The sequence below is a fragment of the Tupaia chinensis genome, unplaced genomic scaffold, assembly GCF_000334495.1.
Source record: "Tupaia chinensis unplaced genomic scaffold, TupChi_1.0 Scaffold000704_1, whole genome shotgun sequence".
NCBI classification, from domain to species: domain Eukaryota; kingdom Metazoa; phylum Chordata; class Mammalia; order Scandentia; family Tupaiidae; genus Tupaia; species Tupaia belangeri.
The window spans coordinates 1,836,458-1,852,639 of NW_006160227.1; the positions used below are offsets into that span (position 1 = coordinate 1,836,458).

Below are 16,182 nucleotides of genomic sequence, written 5' to 3' on the forward strand. Positions count from 1 at the left end.
CCTCCAAGATCTTCTGCCTCCACGTCTCCTCCATGTCTGCCGTGGAGGTGCCACAGGTAACCTGTTGCTCCTGCCCCTCGCTCTCAGGGCTGGCAGAGCAGAGGGGACACGGAGCCCGCCCTCGCTGCTGTCTTGTGTGTGTGTGGGCGTGGCGAGTAGAGGGAGGAGCTGAGAGAGCAGGAGGAAGGATGGGGGTCGGGCTGGGGTCCCCGGGGCCAAGGTCTGGGAACCAAAAAGCGGAGCAGAGGACTCTGCACAAGCCCGTGGAGCTAGGAGAGGCCACGACAGAAGTGGGGACTGGGGTGTGGGGGCCACGGGATGGAGAGGGCAGGAACATGGATGGGCAGAGGTTGACCACCCACATGGGGCTGGCCTGACCGCAGGGGCCCCTAAGTGGAGGGTGCGCACCAGAGTCGTTAAAGGTAGAGATGAGCCCCAGGGAGGAGCCTCAGCCCTGAGTGCCACCCTTGAGAGAGTCACTCCTGACTTTGTGCACAATAATGCAGAGTGGGATTGTGCCGAAAGTACTGTTTATGGTCTTACTTATGTACGCCCTGCTGCCTACAGACGAGCCCTCGGGCTCAGTGCGTGCTTCACTGAGTGTGGACCATGAACGGGAGATACCTTTCTTCTTTTGACAAAGGACACATGTGCTTGAGAGAGAGAGAGAACACCCCAGTGGGGTATAGTCGCGCCATCCTGTTGGAGCCTTGGGCACAGGTGCACCACGGGCCCGGCAGCATGCTTTTCAGGCTGCTGGGTTTGGGACTCGTGCAGCTGACCGCATGGGATCCAGCTCTCTATGGGCCTAGCCGCTGAGGCTCACGGCTGGCTTGCGATACAGACTCCTTTTCCTGTCTTTTACTGTAGAGCACATGCACTGCTGGGGAGAGAAAGGGGAGGGAGAGTGAGGAAGCCCCTCCCAGTGGGCGTGGCCGTGGATCAACACCCTCTCCATTCCCGGGACCTGGGGCACGTAGACACACATACCACACACGTTTTTCAAGTTGTCAGATCGAGACTGGAACCACGCATTCGGCCATGTGGGATCTAACCCCCTTCACCACACCACTGGCTGGCTTGATAGAGGCTTTTATTCTCCTTTATTCCCATCCTCTAATGTAACCTAATTTAAATATTGCAGACCCATCGTTTCGTGAATTATTGGCTATGTTTTGGTCCATTGTGTTGCGAATAGCAGAAGAAACTGAGTTCAGGAAACAGCAGATAGCATAATGGTTACATTGCTGGACTCCCATGTAGTCGACCATGGTTCAAGTCCCATGCCCAGTGGCTTAAAACTCACTGCTGTGTGTGCGTGCCCAAAATCCCAGGAGGAGAATGGAAGAGAAGGGATTGTGGCATGGCCATTCCCCCTCAGGGGTGATTTCTTGCTTTCTCTTTCTCTGTTTCTCTGGCAAGTGCATGCACCCTATGGTAAAAATCTCTTTCTTTAAAAAAGAAAAAAAAAAAAAAAGAAGAAGTAAGTGAGTCTGTGTAATTTATAAAAAGTAGATGTTGATCTATCTCATAGTTCTGAAAGTTCAAGGTCGAGAGCATGCATGTGACGACGTCCTGCCGGTGGGGGCTTCCTGCCGGTGGGGGCTGAGCTGAGTCCCAGAGTAGTCCCGGGTACCGCCTGCAAGTGGAGCAAGGGCTCAGTGTGCATGGCCACGTTGCTGTCTCCTTAGAAACCCACCCAGATCCAATCCCGAGAGACCCACCCTGCTGATCTTAATCCTGCCCATCTACCGAAGGCCCTGCTTCTTAAACAATCCAATCAGATTGTTTTCACCCTCCTAATCCTGTCACAGCCGAATTTTGTGAATGTGCCTTGTGAATTTTTTTCTTTTTTTTTTTTTTGGAGAGGTTTTTGCTATAGGGCGCATGTGCTCGCCAGACACAGAGAGACAGAGAGACAGAAAGCGAGAAGTCACCCCCCAGGGGGGATGGCCACGCCGCAATCCCTTCTCCTCCATTCTCCTCTCGGGATCTTGGGCACACACGCACACGCGCCCGGCGTGAGTTTTAAGTCACCGGGTCCGGGACGCGAACCGCGGTCGACTACGTGGGAGTCCAGCGACATAGCCGTTATGCTAACTGCTGGTCCCCGCCTTGTGAATTTTTCAGGGGCACACTGAAACTGCAACAGGCCGTGCACTAGTAACCCGGATTTGTCACTTAGCAGTCTACTGGCAGCCTGGTTCCACATCTGTAAATACTTCTCTGGCATCTCCCAATAGTAGGAGCGTTGCAGGCTCACGTACACCTGCAAGATAAGTCAGCCATCCCTGGTTTGCCTTGCCCAGTTCCCCGCAGTGGTCACCGCTGGCCAAACTACAGTTCAGTGTATCACCCGTGGAGGTTCCTGGACTCCACCAGCACGGTCCTGACAGAAGCTGCCTCAGGCTCTGGTGCCAGGCAGCCCCGTGTAACTGCCCTCACCTCTTCCTGCCCCAGCTGTTGTAACGGCTCTGGGGCGGATGCTCCACAGTTCGCCCAGCTGCACTGACTGCTGGGTGTTTATACCGCCTACAGCTGTTTGGCCATCGTGACTAGTAGGCATCTTCTATCCCGTCTGCATCTATCCCTAATAGATAGACTTCTCAGGACCAGCAGTTAGCGTAATGGCTATGTCGCTGGACTCCCATGTAGTTGACTGCGGTTCGAGTCCCGGACCCAGTGGCTTAAACTCACGCTGGGCGCATGTGTGTGTGTGTGCCCAAGATCCCGAGAGGAGAATGGAGGAGAAGGGATTGCGGCGTGGCCATCCCCCCTGGGGGGTGATTTCTCGCTTTCTGTCTCTCTGTCTGTCTCTGTCTGTCTGGCGAGCGCACGCGCCCTATAGCAAAAACCTCTCAAAAAAAAAAAAAAAGAGAAGTTGCTGGGTCAAAAGCTATGTGCATATAAAGATGTTTAGGCACATGAGAAGTCTTCAAAAGTGGCATGGAAAAATGATGATTATGAAAAAAGCTATATACGGATTTCCTCCTTTTGGGGTTCATTTTCCATGAACTTTTTGAAGTCCCCGCATACTTCCAGACTTCCTTTCAGCTGTACCCTGTCGGTCTACCTTCTGTCCACACCGCTCGCTGTCGGGCCAGAGTCCACTTCTTCCTCTGTTAGTCCATGTTGCAGGAATTCCTGGGCAGGCGCCTACCGTCAAGGCCCGACACGGAGCGGTTACTCAAGAAGTGTGAGTCAATTCGTGTCTAACGAAGACAAAGAGAACCAAGGAAGGGAAAACAGGGAGGCGAGGCAGTGGAGTAGCTGCACCACGTGGGCTGGGGGTCCCGGGTTTGCACCCGGGTCCTTCCTCTGCATGTGGGTGCATGTGCATATATACCTGTGACTCAGGCCCGCTGAGGCCGGGGGTGGGTCATGGCATGAGGGCCCTGTGAGAGGTGTTTGTCTCTCTCTTCCTGAAGAAATAGAGAAGCTACCTGGTGGTTTAAACTCACGCCAGGCGCGTGTGCGTGCGTGCCCAAGATCCCGAGAGGAGAATGGAGGAGAAGGGATTGCGGCGTGGCCATCCCCCCTGGGGGGTGATTTCTCGCTTTCTGTCTCTCTGTCTGTCTCTGTCTGTCTGGCGAGCGCACGCGCCCTATAGCAAAAACCTCTCAAAAAAAAAAAAAAAAAGAGAAGTTGCTGGGTCAAAAGCTATGTGCATATAAAGATGTTTAGGCACATGAGAAGTCTTCAAAAGTGGCATGGAAAAATGATGATTATGAAAAAAGCTATATACGGATTTCCTCTTTTTGGGGTTCATTTTCCATGAACTTTTTGAAGTCCCCGCATACTTCCAGACTTCCTTTCAGCTGTACCCTGTCGGTCTACCTTCTGTCCACACCGCTCGCTGTCGGGCCAGAGTCCACTTCTTCCTCTGTTAGTCCATGTTGCAGGAATTCCTGGGCAGGCGCCTACCGTCAAGGCCCGACACGGAGCGGTTACTCAAGAAGTGTGAGTCAATTCGTGTCTAACGAAGACAAAGAGAACCAAGGAAGGGAAAACAGGGAGGCGAGGCAGTGGAGTAGCTGCACCACGTGGGCTGGGGGTCCCGGGTTTGCACCCGGGTCCTTCCTCTGCATGTGGGTGCATGTGCATATATACCTGTGACTCAGGCCCGCTGAGGCCGGGGGTGGGTCATGGCATGAGGGCCCTGTGAGAGGTGTTTGTCTCTCTCTTCCTGAAGAAATAGAGAAGCTTTTTTAAAGTTTAAAATAAAGTCTAACAAAACATTTTTTAAAAAAGAAAGTGAGAGAAGGGAGTGAGGTGGGTGGAAGTGGCGGCAGAAGGAGGGACAAAAACAGCTTCTCCTGGACTGTTTCCTCGCCGTCCTCATCTGTCCTCCATACCAAACCCATGCCTCACGTCCACCAGAAACCCGCTCTTTCTCCATCGTGCCAGACAGGTTGTGCTTATTAAGGGGTTTTCTCCCAAGGTCTCCGTCCTGGCCTCAGATACAAATCAGTCTGCTGCTCCCTGGCTTTGGCCGGCCCAGAGGAGCCAAAGGGGCATTCGGGCTTCCTCTGCCAGGACCCCGAGATTGAGTAGCCAGGGCCTCCATTGGCTGGTCCAGGCCGTCCTGCTGATGCAGCGGGTCCAAACTGCCAAGGGTTAGGAAAGGCCAGCTCGAGACAAAGGCCGTTTATCTGCCGCCTCTGCCTCCAGCCATCCTGTGGTTTTGGCCCGGAGAGGAGGGAGAAAACAGCAGAGCCACTCTTGAGATTTTTGGTTTCCTTTCGAAATTGACATCATCTTGTGCAAGAACTGGTCTGTCAGGGCTGCCAAGTGGGGCAGCCAGCCCTAGTCGGCCCTCCCCGGGCTACGGTGACTTCATTTTGGAACACTCAGAGGGCGTCTGCCTCAGCTGTTGTAACGCGTTGTTCACCCTGCCCCCCATTGCAGCTCCCAGGCAAGCCCACGTGTGGCTGTCCTGCGCATGCTCTGTTCAGATGTGCCCTCAGAGTGCCTGTCCTCCACGCCGTACTCAGCAGGCAGGACGGGCACGGACAGGGAGGGGCACCCTGAACCGGCTGGAAGTGGAGCATCGCTTCACTCTGGGGCCTCGTTTTCTTTTCTGTGAAATGGGGCTAGTTATAGCCATCTTTCAGGTTATGTCCGGCCCCCTCCTATGATCATTTATCTCTGATTGTCCCTGTCAGTCATGAAATAGCAAAAACCACAGGGCAGGACTAAATCAGAGCAGAGGGTACCTACCGAAGGCCTTTGGAAAGGAAAGCTCGAGGTGATGAGATGCAGTCTGAGGTCTGGGAGGCAGAGAGGAGCCGGGAGGGCGTTGCCGCAGAGGGGAGGGTGGGGGCGCAGACGGGTCGGGAGCAGGTGAGCAGCCAGTGCAGGCAGCACGCGCCTCGTCCTCAGAGCACCTCCTCTGCCCATGGAGGCCCACTCAACCCATATCACCAGCTGGGAAGCGGCTGAACCTGGCCTGGGGTCTAGCTCACCTGCTCTGTAGTCCACATCCTGCCGCCCCGGAAGTGGGAGGCGGGGGCATGGCATGGCAGAGAACATAAGCTCTCAGGAGCCGCCATGTCTGGCTGTGAGGGTGGACTAGTTGGGAAACAAAAAAAGAAAAAAAATCTCCTTCAACTCTGCCACTGAGAAAAATGAAACTGGACATCTCAAAGAGAAAAGCTCCAAATGGAAAAACCAGCACTTCTGGCTCCACATTTGGGAGCCGTTAGAGCAGAGGTCCTGGCCGACTGATCCCTGCCTGGGAACCCAGAAGGAGAGAAGTAGGCCCCCGTGCACTCGAACTGGCCCAGAGCCAGGGATGGGGCGGCCAGGCCCAGCTGAGGCTGGTGGATGTACGCGTGCTCGCACACACGCACCCATGCACAGACAGCTCAGGCCGCCCCTGGCCCCAGCCTCGGGGCTCCCATTTGCCGGGTGTGTCCTAGGCTGTACTCAGAGGCAACAGTACCTACGACCCGGGGCTGTTGGGACAGAGCCAAAGGCACCGGCGAGCCTGAGAGGAGACGTCGTGAGGACCCACGCACGACTCTGCACAGCAAAGGCAGCCCGCCCTGCAGGAAGGAGCGCCCCAGTGCCCGGGAGCTTAGAGACCCTCCAGAGCCTTCCTCAGGAGCCTGGAGCAGCTCGCACACTTGCGTTTGTCAGTCTTAGTCCCTCTAAGGAGAGGCCGTTGCAGACCTCTTCCTCTTTCAGCCAACACAGGCTGAAGGCCTGCTGAAGGGGGCAGGGCCACCCCACTACGGCCCACAGGTTGTGTGTGGCCTCATCAGGGAGACAGGTGTGTGATTGCCAGACCAAGGGCAGGGGAAGTTCAGGCTCCTTTCTGGAGGTGGGAGCTTGAGGGTCAGCGAAGACTTCCCAGAAGAGAGGGCGTTTCGTCAGGGCCTTTGACAGCCAAGGAGGTATTTCTTTAGAGGGTGAGGAGGGCCAAAGGCATTCCAGGTGAGGATGGGCTCTGTGCTAAGGCAGGCCTAGGTGGGGGAAGGCAGGAGGGGAGTCTGTTCTGCAGAGCACGGAGATTGCCGCGAGGGGCTGGCAGAGCGCAGGGCGCGCGAGGTGGGCCGGGCGGAGGCCGAGGGTCCGAGGGCTTGTCCTTCCTCTGCAGGCATCTGCGATGAAGTCGCGCCTCACCTGGCGGCGGACCGTGCGGGAGTCGCAGTCCCCAGCACGCTAACCGTTCTTCTCCTTTGCATCCGGCAGTCCGCTCCCATGTACCAGTACCTGGATAGGAAGATGTTCCAAGAAGCCTACCAGATCGCTTGCCTGGGTGTGACGGATGCCGACTGGCGAGAGCTAGCCATGGAAGCTCTGGAAGGACTAGAGTTTGAAACGGCGAAGAAGGTAAGCACCTGGTCAGCAGGGCCGGCAGCAGGTGCGGGTGGCGTGGAGAGGCAGGGCAGCCTGCCGCAGGCTCTGGGGTTGGACAGACTTGGCTGTGTGTCTCAGCCCGGCTACTTCCTCCCGGTGAGCTTGGGCAGGCCACAGCCTTCTAAGGTGGCTGCTCTGTAGAATCAGACCCTATCCCCCAAAGCCGTGAGGCTCTGGGAGGCTAGAGGCTGACCCCGGAGAAGCATCTGGCAGATTCTGGCTGCCACCATGTTGGGCTGCCGTTTATTTAGAGTGCCCAGCGAAACGCCTGGCATGGAAGAGGCCCTCGGTCACTGATCCTTTAATCACTGCTGCGAGCACTCGGCCACTGATTACACAGGCGGCTCCTCAGCACTCTGCTCGGTGCGGTGGGAGGACCGGGCAAGCTCTAGGGTGCCGACAGCTGCGTGCTCCCTTCCCACATACCTTCCTGGCATGAGTCACGGCCCGGCTTACGTGTCGTTTCCTGGCCTCACCTACTAACTGGAGAAACGGCCACCAACACCCGACCCCTTTCTGTACCGTAGCTACATCGCAGATAAGTTTCTGCGTTGGGCTCCACGTGGGACCTTCTGCACTCCCTCTCCCCTCTGTCCGCCCAGAGTCGAGCTGCCCGTCCTACTGGGCCGGTTCTGAAGGGGTTACAGAGAGCTGTGTGGTGCCTGCTCGTGCCAAGTCATGGCTTCAGGCAGGCAAGGAGAGCATGCTGGTCCAGACCAGGATGTGGAAGCCTGCCTGAGAGCCAGCTGCCTGGTGGGGCTCTGGCCTCTGGAGACCTCTCCTCGCTGGTCCTCCCGTCCCTCAACCAGGCAGATGAAGACTGCGATGCCTGACGAGCCTTCCACAGCGTGCCAGGCTTAACCGAGACATCCCGAAGGGGAGTCTAAAACTAGGGACGGCTGTGCAAATGCCAGCCACTATTAAACAAGGAACATTACCCTTATGTAAGAAGTATCTGTATTTTTAGATCTACTAAGTGTAGATCTAACAGAGGTGGGCTTTAAGAACTCAGAGGAGGGAGGCAGCCTCTCTCTGGAGAGGGCTTCCTTCTCCAACCCCACCCAGAAATGCCAGGAGGAAGGAATAACAGAGGATCCTAGAGTCAGTTTCCTTTGTTTGTTTTAAGCATGGAATGACAGGGGGAGTCTCCCTCTAGATTGTCACCTCCTCACACCCATCGTAGAACCACCTCACGCTGCCTGGCATGGTGCCTGAGACAGGTTTGGTGCTCAGCAAGTAGTCGAGTGAGTGAGAACTAAACTGGATTGACCTATTTATTTACCCCCCCCATCTCGGGTCCCAGAAACACTCCCAGAGAACAGAAATGATTGTGCAGCATTAAAGCCTCAAGACATTTTTAGAAGTGTTTATTTATTTTAACTGACAAAATTGCATATATATTTATTACACACAACATAATGTTTTGAAAAAGACACGAGATTTTAACCATAGACTAGAACTGGATATTTTATCCAAATCCTGAGTGCCCAGCCTTCCTCTTCCACTGCCAGGCCCGCAGGCCAGTGCTTGTGGAGGGTGGCTCCGGCTGCTAGACCGGCGTCCCCAGTAGATGGCAGAGGCGAGCTGCTCAGCGCTGCCTGCTGCCGCCCTCCCTGTTCCCACACTCTCCTCTGAGGTTATTCACAGCCTTGTGACTCTGACCACTCCGACCAGGCACCCTGACTCTGCGGAATGTGCTAGGGCCAGAGGAGCTTGGAAACCGAGTTCTCACGGGTGTATCCTCCTACAAGCCAGCACAGCAGAACTAGAAAGACCCCTGGAGGAGGCATCGCTAGTTTGCTCCTGTCCACCAGGCGGCTGGAGCCCAGAAGCAGGGAAGAAGCAGGCTCCGGGCCTGGTGGGAGTGCCTCCGTGCCAGGCAGGGACCTCGAAGGCAGTGTCTTTCCCGCTGCCGCCCTGCCAGGTGTGGAAGAGCTCTTCTGTGTGCCGTGAGGGACCCAGGCTCAGAGGTGGCATGTAAGACCTTCAGCATGAAGCTCAGCTTTTCTTTTTAATGATTTAACTTCATTTAGTAGCATTGCCTTTTTTCTACTTTGGCCAGAGACAAAGAGAAAGAGAGGGAAAGTGAGAAAGCAAGTTGCCAGGTCTGGGACTTGGACTAGGTTGGCCACTTGGGAGTCCAGCGCCTCAACCGCTGCACCACCTGCCACCTGCTGGCCCCAAGCTCAGATGTTCTTGATCCTCGTCCCTCTACTCCTGTGATGCCCGCCCTACGCTGTCTATAAATTCTTCAAGAACATCCATTTGCCCGGTTCACATAACCCTGCCTCCTGCTACAGCCGAGCTGTCAGTGAATCCATGTTCTCAGGACCGTGCCACTCAGCCCAGGGACAGTCAATCTGTACCTGCCTGCCTCCCTCGTGGGATGTGGCCTGGGGAGAGGGGCAGGTGGTATTCAGCCTTGGGTCCCGCCGGGATAGGGAGAGGGGCAGGTGGTATTCAGCCTTGGGTTCCCCTGGGGTGAAGATGAAGTCACACTGTGGCCATCGCGAGGCAGCCAGGGCCGGAGAGCTCGGGTAGCTCGCTCCTTTCCCCGTCTTTTTAGGAGGAGGACGCCATGTAGGGAAGCAGAAGCTGCAGGTGGCCAGGGCGGTTCTGCATGTTCAGTCCTAAGGGCTCGGAGCTGCTGCCTCCTCTGGGTGTGTGTCAGCCCATTTCACACGGGAAAGACGCACAGCTGGGGTCCGGCCCTGCGGCTTGGTGGTTAAGGGAGCTGGATCCCAGTGGCCGACCGTGGGGTTCGAATCCTGATCCTGAGAAGCACACTGGGCACATGTGCACGTGCACGTGTGCCCCGTCCCAACAGGACAGAGATGGAGGAGGGCGTGCGGACGACCACGCCCCACTGGGAGGCGCCTCCTCCCTCTCTCCACCTCTCTGGCTAGTGCATGTGACACTTCTGACAAAAAATGAAAAATAAAAACAAGAAGGAGAGAGGAAGCTCTGCCGGGTGGAACTGTTAGGAGCACAGCCACGTAGAGCAGCGGGCAGGACGGGCTGTGAGCACCAACCCCTCGCCGAGTCTGAAAGGCCTCCCTGCCCTTCAGAAACTTCTAGTGGCAGGTTCAAGTCTCTGGCTGTCCTGTGAGTCCAAGGCAAGAGATGCACTTCCAGGGTTTATGGAGAGTGACCTCCCAGTGGCTTGGGGGGGCCCTTCCCTACCTCCCCTCTCCTCCTGAAACCATCTTTACTGCTTCTCAGCTTCCCCGTCCTCCCTCCCTCGGTGCCTGGCCCAGGCTCTGGGTGTCCCATGTCCGTGGCACCCCTGGGTCTGCAGCCCAGTCAGTGCGTCAGGCCTCCCACCTCGGAGGTCAGGCCGGCCCGGCCGTCCTCCGAGGAGGCGCCGTCAGCACTGCGGTATCATAGTTTCGTTTTACCTAATCCCCGAGTGATTGATGCAGCGGGACTCCTTTGCTGTGCTTTGTATGGGCTAATCCGAGGGATAAAGCCGGGCCTGGCTGGGTGGCAGGCCCTCCCGAGCACGCGGGGATTAATCAGGGCTGCTTTCTCCCTGCCTGCCAGCCCCCACCCACAGCCAATCACCCGCTTTTGAAGCCGAGCAGGCAGCTGATTTCCGTCTTCACTTCTTCCCTGTAGGCTTTCATCAGAGTACAAGACCTGCGGTACTTAGAGCTCATCAGCAGCATTGAGGTAAACGGTGGAGCGCTCTTCCTTCTCCAGAACTCCCAGGCGCGGTGTCGGCAGCGCACAGGCAGTCCTGCTGGCTGGCGAGAGCCCTGGGCACACGCAGACAGCCCCCCGGAGCCCGGGCCTCGGGGTCAGAGTGGCCACGTGGGGAGTGGCCAGTGTCTCAGAGCACATGGTGCAGGCTGTCGCTGGGTGTCTGGGGGAGGCAGACGGTGCCTCTGTCCCTGAGCCGTGGCGTCCTGACTGTGACAGGAGCAGACCTACCTGGCAGGGGTGCCGCGGGGAGAAATAGGTTCCGGTGCTCGGTTTGTACCCTTGTGGGCGGTTAGCTGGGGACGTCCTCTTGGACTTCAGTCATCAGCTAGGGCGGAGGTGTTTCCATGGTGCTTATGAGCTTTACTCCACCCCAGAAATGGATCTGGGGAGAGAGGCCTGCAGGTGGGACTCACACACACACATGCATGCACACACCTGCTGTCCCTAGCTGAGAACACGGGCCTTGGCAGCCAAACCCAGATAGGCCTGGGACGGCCGATGAGGCAGCTCCTGGCGTACCATTTGCTGGGTGATGGTAGACACTGTTCTCATCTCTGTGTATCTCAGTGCTGTCTGTCTGTGAAAAGGCGTTCATATTTTTTCTCCTGAACAGATTTATTGTGAGCGTTGGGAATGTGAGATACATTTGAATTCCCAAGTGGAAGTAGTGAGGAACTCAGCAAATGTCTCGTTCCTCTAGTTTAGTTCAGCACAACGGGCACCTGTTGTGGGCCAAGCCCAGCGGCCAAAGAGCTGGGTGCAGAGGCCTGCAGGGGCTCCCAGCCGCTCCACCCAGTGAGTCGGCTCGGTGCAACGAGTGACCGACAGGAGCGCTGTCCTCGGGCCTCACCCTGTCCTGTGCAGGTCCTGCCATACCCCATCTGAGGGTCCTCGGGCCTCACCCTGTCCTGTGCAGGTCCTGCCATACCCCGTCTGAGGGTCCTCGCCTCGGGCCTCACCCTGTCCTGTGCAGGTCCTACCATCCCCCTGTCTGAGGGTCCTCAGGCCTCACCCTGCCCTGCGCAGGTCCTGCTGTCCCCCCATCTGAGGGTAAGGGAACCAAGGCCCGGAGGGCTGGCTCATGACCCCAAGGGGCTGCACCCAAAGCTCGGTCTGTCTCCTAAGCCCCTGTGGTCTTTAGGCCGTGCGCCCCTCCACACCCACTGAGCACCCAGCACATCACGAGGCACACCTGTGTGTCCTGTCGTTTGTCTACCTGTCTGGGAAAGGGCTCGTTTGAGGCCACCTGCCCCAATGTCCGGTGCTGCTTCACGTGGGGGCCGGCCTCCGTGAATCAGCTGTCCTGCTGCACAAGCTGTGGGACATCGTGGTTCTCTGCACAGAGGTGCCTGGCCCCCACTGGGAGCAGCTCTCATCATTTGTCATGTGCCACTGAGTTCTGAATGTCTGCCTCTCTTAAGGCCTTCACCATAGGGCACATGCACTTGCTGGAGAGGAGAGAGAGACAGTGAGAGGGAACGTGAGGAGTCACCCCCCCTAAGGGGATGGCCACACTGCAGTCCCCTCTCCTACATTGTCCTGGGATTCTGGGCACACACACATATGTGCCCAGACGTGAACCGTGGTCAGCCACATGGGAGTCCAGCACCCCAAACACCACACCACCTGCTGGCCCGTGCCTCTCCTGATGCGCTGAGAAGGAAGTCTGTCAGAATCAGCCCGAGATCGTCTGTCAAAAACTAGTCCAGCGCCTTTTAGAGAGGGCCACCAGGACTGCCCCAAGGCCACAGCTGCCTGCTTCCTACAGAGAGCTGAGGTTTCCCAGCAGCTCCCTCCTGGACAGGCGAGATGCCAGCCAACGACTAGCCAGGAGAAAAGGCTCAGCCCGCGTCGGCGTGGACCTGCGGACTGGGCAGGATTCGCTGTGCTGGCCCTGGTGCTGCGGCCTAGAGTCCGTGACTCTAGTAGTAACCCTACTTATTTTTCTGCGAGATTTTAATTCATTTCCAGCTATTAGTTTATTTGGTTAATTAGCCTGGGCTATATGCAGGTTTCTTGTTTTTTGTTTTTGTTTTACTTTCTGTCAGTGGGGAAGCATGCTGCCTCCAGCTGTTGAAACTTTCACCAGCCTGTCTAAGAGTTTGAGTCAATGTCTCATCTTCCTCCACTGTGGAGCACTTGCTGGAAAACAAGCAAAAGCAAGCTGCTGGGGCTGAGGGACTGGTGCCACTGAGTGTTTACAAATACTCGAGCTACAGACTAAGGGGCGTCCCCGACGCAGGAGGAGGGCGTGTGCGGGGTACACCCCCTCGTCCTCGGCTCTGCTGAGCCCCCGGGGGTGGGCGCGCCCGCACACACGCACACAGGTGTGTTGCTGGGGCACCTGGAGGCAGAGCTGAGTCCGTGCCGGCTCCACGTGACCTCGATCTGTGGCTCCCCTCGAGTCCCAGCCGTCCTCACTTTAGTCTCCAGGTGGCGACGCCCGGCCCTGCGGTCTCTGAGAGGAGCAGAGCCTGTGTGTGTGAGTGACATGCCCAGCCCCAGCCGGACGTGCGGGATAGGGTGTTTCTTACTTTCTCTTTAGAAATAGAGCCATAATGGGACCATGGAGGTTGGGGCGCTGGATCCCACGTGGCTGGCTGTACGGTTTGAATCCCAGACCTGGTGGCTTGAAAATCACACCAGGTGCATGTGTGCACACGCCCGAAATCTAAGAGGAGACTGGAGGAGAAGGGATTGCAGCGTGGCCATTGCCCCGGGGGAGTGATTTCTCACGCTCTCTCTCCAGCGAGCACACGCACCCTGTAGCGAAAACTAAAAACAAAGCAAAAGGAGTAGGACCATAGGAAGACTCGTTCCCCTGTTTTCTTTTTATGTTTATTTTATTATGTTTATTCACGTATTATTTTTAATTTGCTATAGGGCAACGCGTGCTCTCTGGAGAGAGCGTGAGAGACAGCGTGCACCAGTGCTACAGAGAGAGAGTGAGAAAGCAAGCCGCCAGGTCTGGGACTCCAGCTGTGCTTGACACGCGGGAGTCCAGCGCCTTAGCCACCATGCCACCTGCCGGCCCCTTGTTACCCTAGTTTACTGGCCTCCACTTTGGGCAGAAACCTGAGCCTTCCCTTGTCTGCCATCACTGTGTGCCAACCTGACCTGGGGCTTTGGGGATCTTAGGCTGCAGCCACCAGGGAGTCAGCAGTGCAGTGCCTAAGCCTCTAGTGGCCAGCCACCTTGGAAGCATATACAGGAAAGCCACCCTGAGGAATTTCCATTAAACAAACAAAGGTTTGCCTCTTTTTGATCTTCACTTGTCTGGAAAAAATATCTGCTTTTGTTGTCAAGCGTTCCCACCAGAAACCAAGGTGAGAGACACAACAGCCCAGGAGCCAAGCGTCGGCCCCGGTGGGAAGGCCCAGGCCATAGCTGGAAATAGCAACACGTAACCTCTGTGGAGGCTGCTTCCTGCCCGTGGCTGCAGGGGCCACTTCCTGTGCTTCTCATTTTTCCAGGAGAGGAAGAAGCAGGGAGAAAGCAACAATGACCTGTTTCTGGCAGATGTGTACTCCTACCAGGGGAAGTTCCACGAGGCTGCCAAACTGTACAAGAAGAGCGGGCACGAGAACCTGGCGCTGGACATGTACACTGACCTCCGCATGTTTGAGTATGCCAAGGTAGTCACCAGCTCCTGGGCCCACGCCGCCCCGGGCCTGCCACCCAGGCTGTGTGCCCCGAGGGGCGCTGCAGGTGGGAGGACAGTGGCCTCTGGGAGGTACAGGCTGCTGGTCGGTACTGACCCAACTCCCACCCTGATGTCAAAGGGGCGAGCGTGACAGTCTGGACTTCAGCCAGGGGCTACTGGTAAATGGGCTGAGTGGGCACCAACGTGGGGCCTTCACTGAGGGCCTAGGGCTGCAGGGCCGTCTCCCACAGTCTCTTAAACTCCCTCAGGCGCTGCCCAGAGTCAGTGCCCTCGGGTCACGGCTGGTTCTGTCTCCCTGCAGGCCCACACGGCAGTACAGCCACGGCCCAGGCGCCTGCTCTCTGATCCCACTGGGCTGGGCTTGGGTCAGCACTGTGGCTCCTGTGGGCGACAGTGGAGAGTCCCTTGGCATTTGTTAGGGCTGGTCCCCACCAGGCCTGAGCCCTTGCAGAAGGTTCGAGTGGGAGAAGAGCCTCCTGGAGGCTGGTGTGAGAGTGAGCCCCGCTGAGGCGCCCAGGCCAGCAAAGACTCCCGTGTTCAGCCCAACTCCAGACCAAGTGCACCTGGCCCCTCGGGTAGGGTGCTCTCCCTTCACGGAGGCGCCTGGTACCTGCCTTCCCTGGCGGGGTCGGAGGCTGCCGCATTACTGTGTGAGTCACCAGCCCCCATCAGTTAGTGGCTTTTAACGGCAATTATCTCGTTCCCGAGTTGAGTGTGGAAAACCTTCCCCCGTTTTTGCTGCGTTTCTGTCCCCTAAGATGGCTGTGTTCTTTTATCTCTCACCATCTGTGAGGTCCCTGGGCTCAGGACCGAGTTTGGCTGCCCTTGAGGTGGCTCAGGAGTTCCTGCTTGCCAGCACCTGCGTGAATGCCTGGGCCCCTCATCCTGCACATCCAGGGTGCTTCAGGGCCCTCTTCCTCTTCCTCTTCCTCTTCCTCTTCCTCTTCCTCTTCCTCTTCCCTCCCCTCCCCTCCCCTCCCCTCCCCGTACTCCTACAACTCGCACAGACAGGCCGCCCTGGTACCTCCACATTGAGAACACCAAAGTTAGCACGTCGCTTTCTGGGCATCACACCGTCTTAGCTGAGGGCAGAGACGTGAGACTGAAGGACGACTCCCTAGAGGCAGAATGGGGCGTTGGGAGCAGTGGCTGCGGCTGCTGTTTGGGGTAGAGGGGCAGCCGCGGTGGAGCAGGAGATGCCCAGCCTTTACACCCAGAGAGCGGTGAGTGCAGGGCCCTCCTTGGAGGGGCCCCAGGACAAAGGCTCTTGACTTCACCAAGCCCCTGGCTCCTCCTCGGAGGGGAGCACCATAGGGCTGTTTAATTCTGAGACTCACCCAGAATGACGTAAGGGGTGACGCCAAGCTGTAGAAAGATCAAGAGAACGAGGGGCTGATGTGACCCTGGGGTGGATGTGCTGCTCTGTCCCCCCGGCCCACCTCAGGCCTGCCCCTTCTCCAAGGCCTTCCATGTGCTTCGGGTGGGCTGCACGAGCCCGCATCTCCCACCCTGAGATGTAGCCCATTTACGCACTCCATCTGCTCCGTCTCTCTACGAAGGTAAATACTCTGGGACTTGCTTTTGGTTCAAGTTTTCGATCACAATTCCAAGTAGGTTGGTTCCATTTCAGTCCTCCCCCCCAGCCCCCAGTTGTCTGAATCTGAGCGAGTGTGTACATACACATTATGTGGGGGGTGGGGGCCCAGTGCTTATTAACATGGCATGTTTTTGTTTACTTGAAAATTGCTTCCCAGGATTCAATCTGGTTTTTGGAAAATTTTTAAATTACATTCCCACGTACAAATAAATTGTATGCTTTCCGGGTAAGTGACATGTTTATGTGGTGATAAAGGGAATTATAATGCTCTTAACTCTCGTGTAGTAGGTCCTTATCCAAATCACCGAGCAGGAGAGCCCTGCTTAGCCTCATTCATCACTCAGCACAGCCT

The 16,182-nt window shown here is 56.8% G+C and overlaps 1 protein-coding gene across 1 annotated transcript in view; it reads left to right on the top strand.

Annotated features, from left to right (window-relative positions):
* Positions 1 to 16,182, top strand: part of IFT122 (intraflagellar transport 122) — a gene marked incomplete in the record, with an annotated part of 100,738 nt that overhangs the window by 59,071 nt on the left and 25,485 nt on the right. The window contains 3 exon segments of the mRNA XM_014592486.2: positions 6,697 to 6,837; positions 10,483 to 10,536; positions 14,043 to 14,204. Of these exon segments, the coding sequence (XP_014447972.1) occupies positions 6,697 to 6,837; positions 10,483 to 10,536; positions 14,043 to 14,204 (357 nt within the window).